At 37.9% G+C, this 16,012-nt stretch overlaps 1 protein-coding gene across 19 annotated transcripts in view; it reads left to right on the top strand.

Annotated features, from left to right (window-relative positions):
* Positions 1–16,012, top strand: part of LOC138739430 (phospholipid-transporting ATPase IB-like) — a 524,646-nt gene that overhangs the window by 400,319 nt on the left and 108,315 nt on the right. For 18 of the 19 annotated variants that reach the window (XR_011342240.1, XM_069891443.1, XM_069891442.1 and 15 more), the window contains 2 exons: positions 2,764–2,874; positions 15,748–15,822. Coding sequence is in view for 18 of the 19 variants with exons in the window: in XM_069891443.1 (XP_069747544.1) it covers positions 2,764–2,874; positions 15,748–15,822 (186 nt within the window). In the remaining variant the exon portion in view is untranslated. The remainder of the gene's footprint in view (positions 1–2,763; positions 2,875–15,747; positions 15,823–16,012) is intronic. The other variant, XM_069891448.1, reaches the window with a different exon arrangement.

The raw sequence follows: 16,012 nt of genomic DNA, 5'->3' as shown, positions 1-16,012 counted from the left end.
GTCAATGTAACTCATTCCTCTTTGACATTAATTCTCAGGGTAACATAAGATGCTGGAAAAATTCAGCTGATCGGAGAGCATCTGTGTAAATAAAAACAATCTACAATAACAGACTACATGTCACCCTTGTCATGACTAAGAAAGGATGAATGTAAAGAGAGAATTCAGTTGAAGAGAAGGTATAGGAGGGAGCAGGGCTGAATTTCATTAATCAATTGTGACCAACTGCTTTTGACATAGGAACATTGGAAGTAGGAACAGGAGTAGGCCAAAAATGGCCCATCGAGCCTGCTCCGCCATTCAATACGATCATGGCTGATCTAATTTATAACCTAACTCCACCTACCTGCCTTCTCCCCATATCCCCTAATTCCTCTATCATGTAAAAATTTATCTAACCGAATTTTAAATATGTTTAATGAGGCAGCCTCAACCACTTCCCTGGTTAGAGAATTCCAAACATTCACTACTCTTTGGGAAAAACTATTTTTCCTCATCTCTGTCCTAAATCTACTCCCCCGAATCTTGAGACTGTGTCCTCTCATTTTAGTTTCCCCGGCCAGCTCAAAAAATCTTCCTACATCTATCCTATCCATACCCTTCATAATCCTATATGTTTCTATAAGATCTCCTCTCATTCTTCTGAACTCGAGCGAATACAATCCTAGATGATTTAATCTTTCATCATAAGTCAACCCCTTCATCCCAGGGATCAACCTAGTAAACCTCCTCTGGACCGTCTCCAAAGCCAGTATATCCTTCCTCAAATATAGAGACCAGAACTGGACACAGTACTCCAGGTGCGGTCTCACCAGTACCTTATACAGTTGCAACATTACTTCACTACTCCTGAATTCAATTCCTCTAGCGATGAAGGCCAACATTCCATTTGCCTTCTTAATAACCTGCTGCACCTACATCCTAACTTTTTGCGATTCATGCACAAGCACTCCCAAGTCCCTCTGCACAACAGCATGCTGTAGTTTTTCACCCTTTAAATAATATTCAGCACTTTTATTTTTCTTGCCAAAGTGGATCACCTCACACTTACTAACATTGTACTCCATCTGCCAGACCTTTGCCCACTCATCCAGCTTAACTATATCCCTCTGCAGACTCTCCACATCCTCATTACAATTTGCTCTTCCACTCAATTTGGTGTCATCCACAAACTTGGCTACACCACGTTTTGTCCCCTCCTCCAAGTCATCAATGTAAATGATGAACAGTTGTGGGCCGAACACTGACCCCTGCGGCACCCCACTTACCACTCTCTGCCAACCTGATAAACTCCCATTTATCCCGACTCTCTGCCTCCTGTCAGACAACCAATTTTCAATCCAGGCCAATATATTTCTCTGGACTCCACTTTCCTGTAACTTACTGATAAGTCTTTTGTGCGGCACCTTATCAAACGCATCACAGCAGTGTTTATAGTCATGGTTCCATTTCGAACTAATTTCTCCCTCATCTTTGGTCTCAGTGAAAATGAAACTACATTCATAATTTATTCATGGTACATAGTATTTATTTGCCCTTGTATTTTTACTCATTTAAAGGATATATTTGTTTCTGGCAGGGCCAGCATTTATTACTCATCTCTGTTTATTCTTGAGAAGGTGGTATATACTTTTTTTTTAAGAACAGCTGTAGTTAATATATAGGAAGATACTTCCACGACATTGTCAGTAGAGTGCACAAGTATGTGGATGCAGTTGCAATGAAAGAATTATGTATTTTTAAGTCAAGATAGTGAGTTGGTGGTTTGGACAGTATCCGAGAGCTAATGCTGACATACTTTGGTGAATTCCAAATATGCATTTTGTTGATTGAATACCAAAACAGTGTTCTGTTGAGGGAGGAAATTAAAGCTTTGTGTGGAGGTGCTGGTGTCAATAAAGCAGGCTGTTCTGCCCTGGATGCTTGGAAATGTGGAGGTGCACTTACCCATTGGAGGGAATTCCATTGAGATATTGATTCACCTTGTGGATGGTACATAATTTTAAGAGAACCTGAAGAATCACATCATAAGCTATCCGGCTTCCAACCACCTTCTGTTGTAGTATTTACAGGGCCCTCCATAATGTTTGCGGCAAAGACATTTTTTTCCTTTATTTGCCCCTGTGCTCCACAGTCTTAAATTTGGAATCAAATAATTCACGTGTTGAAAGTGCACATTCCAGACTTTATTAAAGGTTATTTGTGTACATTTTGGTTTGACCATGTTGAAATTACAGCACATTTTATACAGGGTCCCCTCATTTCAGAGAAGCATAATATTTGGCTGCTCTAGTTAAATTTATGGTCAATGGTCAAGGACTAAGAGATGGCATGATTACTGAATTGCAATGGTTGATGGTTAATCTCTCTTTGTCATTCCTTGGCATTGTGTGATGCAAATGCTGTAACTAATTTGGCAAAGGCTGAATGTTGTCCAGTTCTTTCCTGAGAAACTCCAGTAACAGTGCCCGAGTGCTGAGACAATTGACCTCAAATAACTGCACCCATCTCAGTTTGTGCTGGATATGAATCAATCCAGTGAGTGGAGAGTTTTCCTCTCAATCCCAATTAATTTCAATTCTAGAAGGGTCCTTTGAACTTCGTATATTGTGCCTGTTGGTTACTACATGCTATCATAAATTATTGACCGTTGGACTATTTTTGTGCAACCTTGATTACAGATTGAATTTACTTCTGTGTTTTGTGATATAAACATATTTGTAACATTGATGAAATCTTTTTTTTTTTTACTTCTCATTCTAGTTTTCATATTTACAAAAGCTTTTATTAGTCCATGGAGCCTGGAGTTATATCCGAGTGACAAAATGCATCCTTTACTGTTTTTACAAAAATGTGGTGCTGTATATAATTGAGGTAAGGAGCATTATCTGTGCCTCATTAGTGGTTTAATACAAGAAAAGTCTTTGAATAATAATTAGGCTGAGCCTCAAGTTATGGAATACAATTGGAGGAGCAAAATTTTCTCCCATGTGAGATGGAAATAGAAGGTTTGGGGACATTCCTTTGATATGTTGCAATTATTTCGATTATTTTTGTGTTTCTTTTTATAAAAAACATTTTTTTACTGGTCACTGTCCAACTCTGTATGCATTGTAGGATACCTTCTTTGTTGAAGACTGAAAGGAAATATTTAACTCTAACATCCTTAAACATCATCCAAAAATTTGCAATTCTGTCCATTCTGGAAACCAAACTCACTTGAACAATTTTCTATTAAATATATTCTGATATTTTGTGCAATTAATTACTTTTCCTTATATTCTCTCTTTTTTGCATCAACATGACCAGACTGCACAGCATTACAGCAAATTTCTGCTTCCTCTTTATTTTGGTTAGGTTTGTCATCTTGCTAAAAGCGACCCTAATCTAATGTAGTGTTCTTATTGGATCTGAAGAAAACTGAATTGAGGTTACTACTCCCAAACATCCAGCAATATCACATTATAGTACAGATGGTTTGTGCACTTCCTTTTGATTGAAATTAATTGTAACTGGTAGATGAAAAGAATCACTGCAATATCATGTATTTTATTTACTTTTTTATATTATGTTTTTATGTTGGGCCGCACGGTTAGCATAGCAGTTAGTGCAAATCTGTTACAGTGCCAGCAATCGGGACTAGGGTTTGAATCCTGTGCTGTCTGTAAGGAGTTTGTACAGTCTCCTTATGTCTGCATGGGTTTCCCTCAGGTGTTCCGGTTTCCACCCAACCTTCAAAACATACTGGGGGTTGTAGGTAAATTGGGTGTAATTGGGCGGCACAGACTCGTGAAAATGGCCTGTTACCATGCTGTATGCCTCAATTAAAATTACAATTATAAAGCTTGAACTTTCAAGGATTCACAATAGAGATTTAGACTTGCTTATTCGTGATTGTATTCAAACATGGTCACGTTATTAAGGTGGCAATAGATCAAAACCTGCAGTCTAGCCCTCAAAATCTGAATATGCCAATTTGTCGTAAATAATCTCTCCTCCCCTGCTTTCTCACACAATTGCTTGGGATGAAGTAAGATTTGTTTCCACTCCAGTTTTGATATGATAATTTTTTAATTACCAAAACCCAGACTTGACAGAGTGAGACCTGCCTTCCCCAGTCTACTTCTCTGTTCTAGTCCTGAGCTTTCTCTCCCTTCACCCATCCACCTATCTACTTGTCCTTACTCCTTCTTTCTCTGATATACTCTTCTTACTCTCCAGTCATCGGTCTCTCACTCTGATAGAGTGAGGTCACTGCTCACCCTCACCTCTTCCGTAATCCTACCACACACATTGTACCAAAAATATTCCTCTGTCAATTAGTCAGGAATCCTGAATTGTGGCTACAAGTTTCAAGACTGTCACACCTCATTTCCATTTTCTCAAACATTTGCTCTTCTTAATCTCAGTGGTCTAGATTGGATAGCTGATTGCAAAAGATGGTGCAGACAGAGTTGTATTATCTTTTTTCTTTCATTGCTGAATACAGAATGGCTTATCATGGTGTGTGTTACTGGGCTAGTTCTCCAGAAGTCTGAAACAGCTGCATGGTTTAACTCGTGGCCTGAGCTGGCCCACATGTGACTCCAGACACTTATGGTGGATTCATAAGTGCATTAGTGATAAATTACTGAGTGAGACGAACTATATTGTTGACCTCACGGCTCTGATAAAGTATAATATATGAATATAAGAATCAGCTAAAATCAACGTGGGCATCTTATTCAGGTATTACAGGTTTACCTCAAAGTTGTAGTTTCCGTACACTGGAAGCACAATCAGAATTCAAGTTATAATGTGCACTTTTGAAGCAACACCCTGCCACTAACATCTTTACAGAAACATTCTAGACTTCAATGTCACTCCCTCACCAGTTGGACGGACCACCCACTGGAGCTGGTGGTTCAGTTGGGAGGTGGAGTGAGTATCTCATTTCTCAGCTTAATGAATCTACTCCTAAATATTGAACACCATTTGGAAGAAGCACTGAGAGAGTGCAACAAGGACATGGGATCTTCATAACACTCAAGAATCCTCAGGGAGCCCATTTTTTATGGTTTGGCCACCTTTGATTGGGGCACCAGTTGAGATATTGAATAATATATTGTTCTTCTCCATTTGCCCCCGTGCCCCAACCCTGGGGTACAGGGGATTGGGAAAATCATTCAGGATAACATTAACAGCTTTTGCACACAACAAAATGTTCAATATACAAAAATAACTCTGTACTCGTATCTCGAAAGTCTGTAGTCTTTTACCTTGGTATGCACTTTGGCTTTGCATAATCCTGATATCATCAGTGGAAATTTAAGTGAGGAATAGTTTGAGATAAGACCATTTAAAAACACCAGCAAAATAATGGCCATGTTCCTTGTCTGATGGCAAATCTATGTTCCTGACGCCTTCAGATCTTAAAAAGCATAGATTTGAAGAAGCAGATCATTTCCAATTCGGGTGTTGCAGCAAACAAACATGGGAAACCTTTGTATGCTTCAACAGAGTTCAGTAATCAGCAGTATCTGCTTTTGATGCTTAACATATCGTCTGACTTCAAAATGATTAAAAATGTGTTATACAAAATCTCTGCTGATTGCAGTTCAGTCTCCTTTTAATCATCCAAGCATGTTTTGTTTGTCTTCAGCAGATTGAAGTATATAGAATACTTGTACTTTTAAGTGTTGCTGTCTACAGCTTCCATTCAAAATAACTGGAATCCATCTTCTTTTGTGTTACTGTGCAGCAAGAAATATTTGTAGTTGTACAGTGAACTTGTACGATGCACCAAAGAAGTTGATTGTTCATGCCATTTCCAATAGAATGTTTGAGCTGTATGATTTACTTAGCGGCAGACACATCACCAGAACTCAAGGCTTATTGATTATCGGTATCATTTTTGGAAGGATCTTTATGGCATGGTTGGCATAACGATTAGCACAACGTCTTTACAGCGCCAGCAATTTTGGGACTGGACCAGATTTGAATCCCACGCTGTCTGTAAGGAGTTTGTACGTTCTCCCCGTGTCTGCATGGGTTTTCTCCGGAAACTCCGGTTTCCTCCCACGGTTCAAAATTGTGCCTGGGGTGTGGGTTAATGGGATGTAAATTGAGCTGCATGGACCCATTCATTACAGTGTCTATCTCAATCATTACAATCATCTCAGTGTCTATTTTTTTTTAATTTAAAAAATTTGTCCTGTCCTTTTGATTGGCATGTTTCAAGCCTTTGGTACCATCTACTTTTAAACTGTTTTGTCAGGTGGCTGTTGATGGGGTTGTTTGTTATCATTAATTGGCTCTATTTTCGTGACCATTTTTCTTCATTTTGCATTCAGTTCCCCCAAGCTGCTCTTCCATGCCAGTAATATTTTGTACCCATGTTTTTTTTTTAATTTTAATTTAATTTAGGTATACAGCATGATTACAAGCCCTTCCGCACCATGAGCCCGCGCTGCCCAAATACACCCATGGGACCAATTAACCTACAAACCTCATACATTTTCTTCTATTGGTTTCACTCACTATCTTTAACTATTTAAGTTTGAAAAATACGCACTCCATGGAAGGAATGGAGCTCATTCATATGAGGAACAATATTTCAGAAATGACATGTCCTCTGAGGTCCTTTGAATGAAGTAAAGAGACAATGAATAAACAGTGTCTGTTCCTATGCTGTATTTTATTCTTGGCCTACCATGTCTGTGCTGACCATGATGGTTGCGCATTGTTCATACCCCTCCATTTCTTGCATCTTCATGTGCCTGCCTCAATATCTTGAAAATATTGCAATCATCTCGGTGTCTACCACCTCCTCTAGCAGTGCATTCATGGGACTTTCCACTCTCCTTGCAAAAAAGCCTCCCAGAAATATCCTTTAAATTTTTCCACGCTCTCCTTAAAAATTTGCCCTTTAGTATTTAACACTTCCTCCCTGGGAGAAAGATTCTGACTACCTGTTCTTTCTGTGCCTCTCATAATTTCAGAAATGTCTATCAGGTCACTTATCAGCCTATGACAAACCAGAGAAAACAATTCAAGGGTGTCCAACGTCTCCTTATAGCTAATGCACTCTAATTCAAGCAATATTGTGGCAAATCTCTTCTGTACCCTTTTGAAAGTTTCCATATTCTTTCTATAGTGTGGAGACCAGAACTGCATACAATTCTCCAAATGTGACCCAACCAAAATTTTATACAATTACAATATGATTAACCATTTATATTCAATGCCCCCACCAATGAAGGCAACTATATTGTATGCATTCATCACATTATTTACCCATGTTTCCACTTTCATTTGCATCTCAACACCCCTCTGTACATCACTGTTCTTTACTGTAAATTTTCCACTTACATTCCGAAACCTCACTCTTGACCACATTAAATTCAATCTGCCATTTTTTTTCTGCCATGGAACCTTTTGTACTTTTTTTTAAAGGAAGGAACTTCACCCATTTTTCAGTACAGCACAATTGCGAGTTTCCATTTGGTTCTTAATGTGCCAGATTGTGTACAGCATACCTCCCACCTTGCATTTATTTCCATAGCTGCACTTACTACTCCTGGCCCTGCAGGCCCATTTGAGCATAATGCTGTGACACCGTGGCCATCCGCTGACATCAGACGGTCAATGCAAGGATGAGGGTGGGCAACTAGATACTAAGAAAAATATATTTATTTTAAAACATTTATGTAAATTAATTAAGACCAAGAAATAAACAATAAATTGACCTTTGCATCCCACTCAATTAACTTATTCCAATTACTGGGGCTATTCAGGGTACAAAGCTTGGGAGCTGAATGCCAAGTGCAATTGGTCCCTGTCTCAGCATGACCGAGCCTTTAGTCCTGAACTTGATGGTCAGTCTAACAGCAGAAGAGTTTAGATGCAGTCAGTGTATTCTGTCCTTTAGTGCTACAATGCACAGGTGCCAAAGTTAGAAATTTCATGGAATGCAAGAGTTGCAGCATTGCAACCATGTGGTGCAGTTCATTTTTGTTCTTTCCACAATAACAGCTGAAGGGGAGCATCATCTAGACCAGTATTTTTCAAACTTTTTCTTTCTACCACTGTTTTACACGCACGGTTTCATAACTTCAAAGGAAATGAGCCAATGACAATTTTTCTCAAGCAAAATATTTCAATAACAATTGTGTCCAGAGCAGTTGTTCTCAACCTTTTTTTTCCACTCACCCAGACCACTTTAATTAATCACAGAGCATCTATGCCATAGGGATTACTTAAAGTGATCTGTGAGTGGAAAGAAAAAGTATGAATAAGAGGTGCTACTTCTTTACCAAAGTACAGCCCATTCAATTCATACAGGTGGAACACATAAGCAATGAAAAAATGAGTTGAAGTATGTTTCAAAATGTGCATTAGTTATTGTTTAACTCAAACATAGGGAACAGGGGCCCTTGGGAGCTTCACAATAATTATCGTGTAATTACATCAGAGTTTTCAATTAGAAAGAAAATTTAACTTGCTGATTTGTTGACCACACCCCTAAAAAGATGAAAATTGATGAACTTTTCCAAAACTTTTACACAGCCAACTTTTTGGTCATGCCCACATGTATGAAATATGTTGGAGTAAATGTTCCAAAAAAGGGGATTATCAGTAATTACACATCTGAATGTTGCCTCATCGTCTGCAATCTCTATAAAGATAACCACTTGACATGACGATCTATGAAACATTGAGTAATTGAAGACCTATCACTGGACTATTATCCTATTTTGTTGTTCCAAATCTATCCCTTTACAGGTATCATCTCTCAGTAGGACCACTATTATAGTTTGAGTGAAAAGATCAGAATTAACAAACTTATTTCAAAGTTGCATAGCTTCAAGAATAGTATGTCCTGAGGCTGCTTCACATTTCAACAAGGAATATACTGATTTTATAAAAATGTCTTTGCATTTTTTTTCATGATTTTAAGAAAATAACTAAAAGTCCATAAGATATAAGAATGACAGAAGTCAGCCATTTGGTCCATCGAGTCCATCAAGAGCGATCCTTTCTCCACTTAGCCCCACTCCCATGTTTTCTCCACATAACCTTTGATACCCTGACTATTTAGATACCTACCAATCTTTGCTTATATGCACCCAATGATTTGGGCTACACAGACGCCCATGGCATCAAATTCCAGAGGTTCACCACTCTCTGGTTAAAGAAATTCCTCCGCATTTCTATTTTAAATGGGCGCCTGTCGATCCTGAAGTTGTTTCTTCTTTTCCTAGTCTCCCCTACCATAGGAAACAACTTTACCGCATCTACTCTGTCCAGGCCAATATTCAAAATGCTTCTATGAGGTTCTCCATTCATTCTTCTGAACTCCAAGGAGTACAGAACAAGAGCTGTCAAACTTTCCTCGTGTTAATCCTTTAATTCCAGGAATCATTCTTGAGAATCTTCTCTGAATCATCTCTAATGCCAGCACATCCTTTTCTAAATCAGGAGTTCAAAACTGTACTCCGTACTCCAAGAGAGGCCTCACCAGTACCTTATAAAGCCTCGACATCACATCCCTGCTCTTATAACCTATTCATCTCGATACGAATCCCAATATTGCATTTGCCATCTTCACCACTAGAGGTTAACCTTTAGGGTATCCTGCATGAGGTCTCCCCCAAATCCTTCAGCAGCTCCAAATTTTGAATTTCCTCCCCATCCAAATAATAGTCTTGTGGTCATTTAGTGATGAACTAAACTCATCAGTCGTTGTAGTTGAGTTAAGACCATCTGTCTTACTCAACGCTGATGCCCATTTTTTAAAGCACCTGCGCTCCTGACGGCCTTTGGGATGCTGATCCTGGAAATGATGTCAACCCTGACAATTAGCATCAAGCCCTTAACTCCAGGGCTTCCTGTTCTTGCCAACTCAGAGCTCCATGAGCCAGTTCGTTATTTAGCGCGGTTCATCCTACAGTCTGCCTTTTTATTCCTTCCACCATTGACATTAATTTGCCACTTCTTTACCTATTCTCCTTTTTAAAATCTCTCTATAGCCTCTCCATTTCATCCTCACTGCCTGCCCCTCCACCTATCTTTGTATCTGCAAACTTAGCCACAAAGCCATTTAATCCACAATCCAAATCATTAACATACAATGTAAAAAGAAGCGGCCCCAACACCAACCCTGCAAACACCACTGGTAACTGGTGGCCAACCGGCATAGGATCCTCATATTCCCACTCTCTGTTTCCTGCCAATCTGCTAATGCTCTATCTGTCTTACAATATTTCATGTAATTCTGTAGGCTCTCAGCTTGTTACGCGGCCTCATGTGCAGCACCTCGTCAAAGCTTTTTGAAAATTTAAATATACAACATCCACTACATGTCCTTTGTCTTGGTTTGCTTGTGGTTTCCTAAAAAAAAGGTTTGGGCAAGATTTTCCCTTGAGGAAATCGTGCTGAATTCATTCTATCTTGCCTTGAACCTCCAGGTACTCCATAACCCCATCCTTGATAATAGACACCAATAACTTGGCAACTACTTTTGTTAGGCAAACAGGTCTATGATTTCCTTTTCTCTCCTCTCCCTTTTTTAATAGCAGAGTGACCTTTGCAATTTTCCAGCCCTCCAGAACCATGCCAGAATCTTTTGATTCTTGGAAGATCATTACCAATGCCTCCATAATCTCTAAAGCTCCTTCTTTCAGAACCCAAGGATGCATTCTATCTGGTCCATGAGAATAATCCACCCTTGGACCATTCACTTTCCCAAGCCCCTTCTCTCTGCTGATCATGACTGTAAGTTCAATATATTTCTTGATCAGTGCTGTGTGATAATTAAATGGTGATCCATCAATTTTCAAAGATTAAAAAACCCATTTATAAATCCTTGGAGGTATTATTAGATCTTCAATGTTATTTTATTACTTTTGTTACAAGTTTGTTGTTTTACTTCTGTGCTTTTGGAGATTACTTAAATTTTCATAAGGGCAGTTTGAGTCTCTGTATATTGAAAATACTTCACATCCATGTGTATTTTTTTCTTGTGACATTTTCAAGGCTTCTTGAATAACTTACATAAACTGGTCAACCATTTCTTATCACTATTATTATTTTTTTGTATCTTTAGCATCAACAAATGACCAACAAAGCTCCACACTTCAAAACAAAGAATTATCACATCATTAGTTTTATATTCACTTAAAAGTTCAAATAGAAACTTAGCATATGTTCTAATCAACCATTGACTTCTTGGATTAAATTTTAAGATTCTGTCAGGTCAGATGATTACATTTTATTCATTTAAGTCTTTGTGAAGTTGAAAGTTTTTCCATCTCTCATCCTTTTTCCAAGTGCTTCCATTGTTCTCTTTTAAAAAAAAATTGCATCTTCAATCTTTAACTAAAATGGTTTGTTCGAAAATATGTTGCATTTCAAGTGCGTCTTTAACCATGACGTGGCATGGTTAGTGCAGTGGTTAGCTCAATGATATTACAGTACCAGCAACCCAAGTTGGAATTCGGCAATGTCTTTAAGTTTGTACGTTATCCCCATGACCTGTGCGGGTTTTCTTTCAGTGGTCTGGTTTCCTCCCACCCTCCAAAAACGTATGGTGTTGGGCGGAACAGGTTTCATGGGCCAACAGGGCCTTCTACCATGCTGTATCATTAAAATTAGCACCAAACTTCATGATGCAGAGGATTTTAAAATAAAAGTGCCCAATGTATGTACTCGCACTTTGCTTATCTATCTATTTCCTCATCCTTTATTTTGAATTCTATCTCCCAAATTTTTTCTCTTCCAAGCAACCTCATCCACACTCTTTTAACCTCATTAAGGAGAAATTCCTCATGACTGGTTACTTGAAGGTCTCTATGAATTTTCCTCTTCCCATCATACCTTGCTGTCCTGATTTCTTGAGATCTCCCTTGCCTCCATGCATTCTTGCTGTCCTGTTTTCTTGAGATCTCCCTTGCCTCCATGTATTCTTTCCTCGTTATTATTTGCTGTGTATCCACATCTGGCCCCCAAAAAATGTATATTGGGCTAAATTATGCCGAATATGGTGTTGAGCTGTTAGTATCAAGCTTTTCCAAGCTGAATGAAGTTGCCCACAGTTATAAAACCCGGCCTGCCCTCATTTGCAGGATTTCCAGAATCTGCTGACAATCAACAATAACTAATTAAATGTCATTTTTACACAGAAACCAGAATTATTCTGAAAAAAATTAGCATACTTACCTCCGGTGTGTCCCAATGTGGCCGTTTACACAGGGGGACTTTTATGGCACTTTTACTCAGCCTTCCTGTGTGGTGGAATTTGTCGGAGGGGGAATGTCATATTCATTAGGCTTGTTTCTTACGGAGTGGCTACGGTTATTTTACACTGCAGCCACTCCGTAAAAACATGTAGGAATCCCACTGGAAAAATTACGGGATGGAATTTACATAATAAATTCCGTTTTGGCATTTTTACACTGCCGCCGGCTGTGTAAAAGTGCCTAAAGACAAATTCATTGGAATTTTAAGTACAACACATATTCAAATTATTTTCTTTATTGGAGTTCACCCTCTTATGCCATCTGACTTGAATTATTTCAACACTATTTGTATAAATTTATGAAAATTTATACATGGTAGGCGTAGCAGTGTGTGCATTGCTATTACAACACCAGCGACCTGAGTTCAAATCTGGCATCATCTGTAAGGAGTTTATACCTTCTCCCTACGTCTGCATAGAGTTCCTCTGGGTGGTCTGTTTCCTCCCACCTTCCAAAAACATGTGGGGTTTAATTGGTGTATGTGAAGGGTCTGGGCTTGTAGGCTGGAAGGGTCTGTTACCCTGCTGTATGTTTATAAAAACATTAAAATATAGTAAAATCCCCAGAATCCAGCACCAACAGATTGATGGTTGCTGGATATGTGAATATTCCAGTTGCTTGAGACTCACTCTTACAATGCCTAACTAATACACATGCTTTAAGAATAAAAAGTTTAAAAGACAAAAATAGTTTACTGTACTTACACTTAACAAATTTCACTTTAAACCTTAAAGAATTTTACTTTATTTTAAGTTACATTCTTTGAAAATATGTAATGTCATTGCATCACCAGGGAGATGCCCAAAAGCTGAAAAATAACATTATAGATAATGAAACCCCTCTTCCCCAAGTTTACAGATAGAGCCTTACTAATATACTAATAAAGATAAAGATTCGTACTAGGCAGGTAGCCAATGGCAAGCATTGTCAATCAGCTCTTCATCTTGGATGATACCATTTTATTCAAACATAACTTTATTCAAACAGCTGCTACGAGCAATGCGTGTCCAAGGCACTCAGCTGGCTGAATATTTTCTCCCATTTTCACCAAAGGCTTACGCATTACTTCAGAGAACAGTTACTTTTACAATATTAAAATTATATTTAAATTTTAATTTATTCTTATTTATTTGAAACATAATTTATTTATTTTCCACAATTTTTTACTGGTTGCTTGAATTCCAGATAAATGGAATTTTACTATATAATTGTTGATATTGGATCATCAGATAGAAGGAACCTTTTTCAAATTGAACATATTCTATAAAGTCTAGATCAAATAAATAACTGTTTCTAAAATTTATGATGAGAAAGGATATTAGCCAGTTAAGCTCTTTGTACTGCAATGAATCATGTCCTAGTAATATACATATTTGAAAAAGCCTAATTTTAACTCACTCAATAGCGCATTGAACTGTTAGCAAACATTATTACTATAGCTTCTTTTGTCTTTAAATTTTTCTTAAAAAGTAAATTTAGATATAAGGCACAGTAATAGGCCATTTTGGCCCAATTTACACCCCATTAACCTACACCCCCGGTACATTTTGAAGGGTGGGAGGAAACCAGAGCCCCCGGAGAAAACCCACACAGACATGAGGAGAACGTACAAACTCCTTACAGACAATGTGGGATTCAGTCCCCAGTTCAGTCCCAATCACTGGCACTGTAAAGGGGCTGCACTAACTGCTAACACCAACTGTACCGTTTTTTAAAAATATTTTTTAAATTTAAATTTAAAAACTATATCTAGTAAACAGGTAGCAAACCTTTGCCATAACCTTGCCTCAATATTGCTTTGTTCAGTGGAACCTTTCTTTCAGGTTGAAATAAAGTGGAGGAAGAGAATGTTATATCTCTTCATTTTTCATCCTCTGCAAATCCATCTGGTATCCTGTAATGGTCTGTTATTTGCTATTGTGATTGGAGCTTCACAAAACTTGGCCAATGTGGATTCAGTTCACACTTTTAGGGTTGATTGCTGTTGCCTGTAGTTTTTGTTTCTGTTCCTTGAAGTGGCTGATGTGATTCTTTGTTCAGTAATAATACGTGCATGTTTGACAAATCATTATGACAGAGAGCAGAGAAAAACTACCATCGATATAACTGATGTTCACTGTCAAGCCTGCCAATAACAGCATTAATCAAAAACCAGTAGTTCCTGGCTAGATTTTTCCCAAGCTGTCAAAACTGTTGCTCATTTATTTGTGGAGTTATGGTGGGTGTGTGCTGATCTTCCAGACTGTTTCCAGTGTGTATAAAAAACAGTTCGAATTACTTGGATGAATTGAAGTGAATGCATTAAAATATATACTGTAAAATTCCAACAGGTCAGGGAATTTGACATTGCTGGAGGCTATGATTTACAACAAAATGCACCCTGGCTAGATTGTCATTTATCTTTTGTCCAAAGTGACTAATATAATCAGACTTGACGTGTCATTTTGAGATTTGCATTGCTGGTCTTAATCCTTTGAAGTCTATTAAAGTGGTAAATAAACTAATGGTTCTGCAAGAGCTGAAATACATTCACTGGCATCTATTTTAACCTTCAGACCCCCACAGTTGAACCTGGAGATTAGCCTATGGTATTGTTTCTTGTTACATTTATATACATTTAATTTCATTAAAACACCTCAAAATCCTTCACATTCAGTTGTGCAGATAGAAATGGTGGCCGGATTCTAACATTGAAACTATTACTATGTGGTGCCACTAATGCATTGGATTAGATTGAGCGAAAACAGAAAATAAGAGTTCAAACCAGATCTTTATAATTTAAAAGTGAACGTTCAGAAGCACCCAGTTACATGGCTAATGTAACCTCGGAATAAGTTGATGAAAATTGTGGCATTTATATGCACAACATTTAATCAATGTGCTAACTGTAATGTTGACACCAACAGTCAATTTGGGATACAATGAGGATCGATGATGCAATAAGGTGGTGTTTTTAAAAAAGCCTGAATATTGAATGTGTCTGTCCTCCAAATCAAATATTCAGCAGAAGTAAATTAATTAAAGTATTTTTTAATTTGAATTTATCTGCTTTGCTTCTCTCAGACCAGCTATCTTTTATACTTAATCAGTTGTATGATGAGAGATGATATAACCCAAAGATTAAATGTCATTTTTCTGTTTGTCAAGGATTGTAAATGATATATTTTGCAAAGTATGAATTTCTCATTCAAAATGGCAAGGTGTGTTTATCAGGTCACAGGAGCTAAATATGGTTCCTTATACCATGTTGCAGTATTTCTTCTGTAGTTCATGACTTTTTAAAGAAAAGGAAATGGATCTGTTCAGTTTTGAAATGTGTTACTTCAAACGGGGAGGAAGATTTTAACTTAATGTGTCTGATTTTTAAGGAAAGAATCTAATGTTTTCCAAACATTTGTTGTCTTACTGTTGATTGAATGCCTTGCTATTCGTTCAAGAATAAACTGTTAACTTTCTTTTTCTGTTATAGCTTTGGTTTGCATTTGTCAATGGATTTTCAGGACAAATTCTCTTTGATCGGTGGTGTATCAGCCTCTATAATGTGGTAAGTAAATTCTGTTTCTATATTCTCTTGTTGGCCATGTACCACTCTTCACCATGGATTGCTCCAAAGAGCAGCTTCTTTTTTTTAATCAGTCCCAGTTATCTGAACTCCACCTCACACAAATGGGTGCAGCAATCATCAGCGAACATTTGGCTGATGGAATAAAACAAGCTCTCTGAAGTTCCATTCA

The sequence above is a fragment of the Narcine bancroftii genome, chromosome 7 (assembly GCF_036971445.1).
Source record: "Narcine bancroftii isolate sNarBan1 chromosome 7, sNarBan1.hap1, whole genome shotgun sequence".
Lineage (NCBI taxonomy): Eukaryota > Metazoa > Chordata > Chondrichthyes > Torpediniformes > Narcinidae > Narcine > Narcine bancroftii.
Note: the sequence above shows the minus strand (reverse complement) of the source record. Positions and strands in the feature narration are given on the sequence as shown.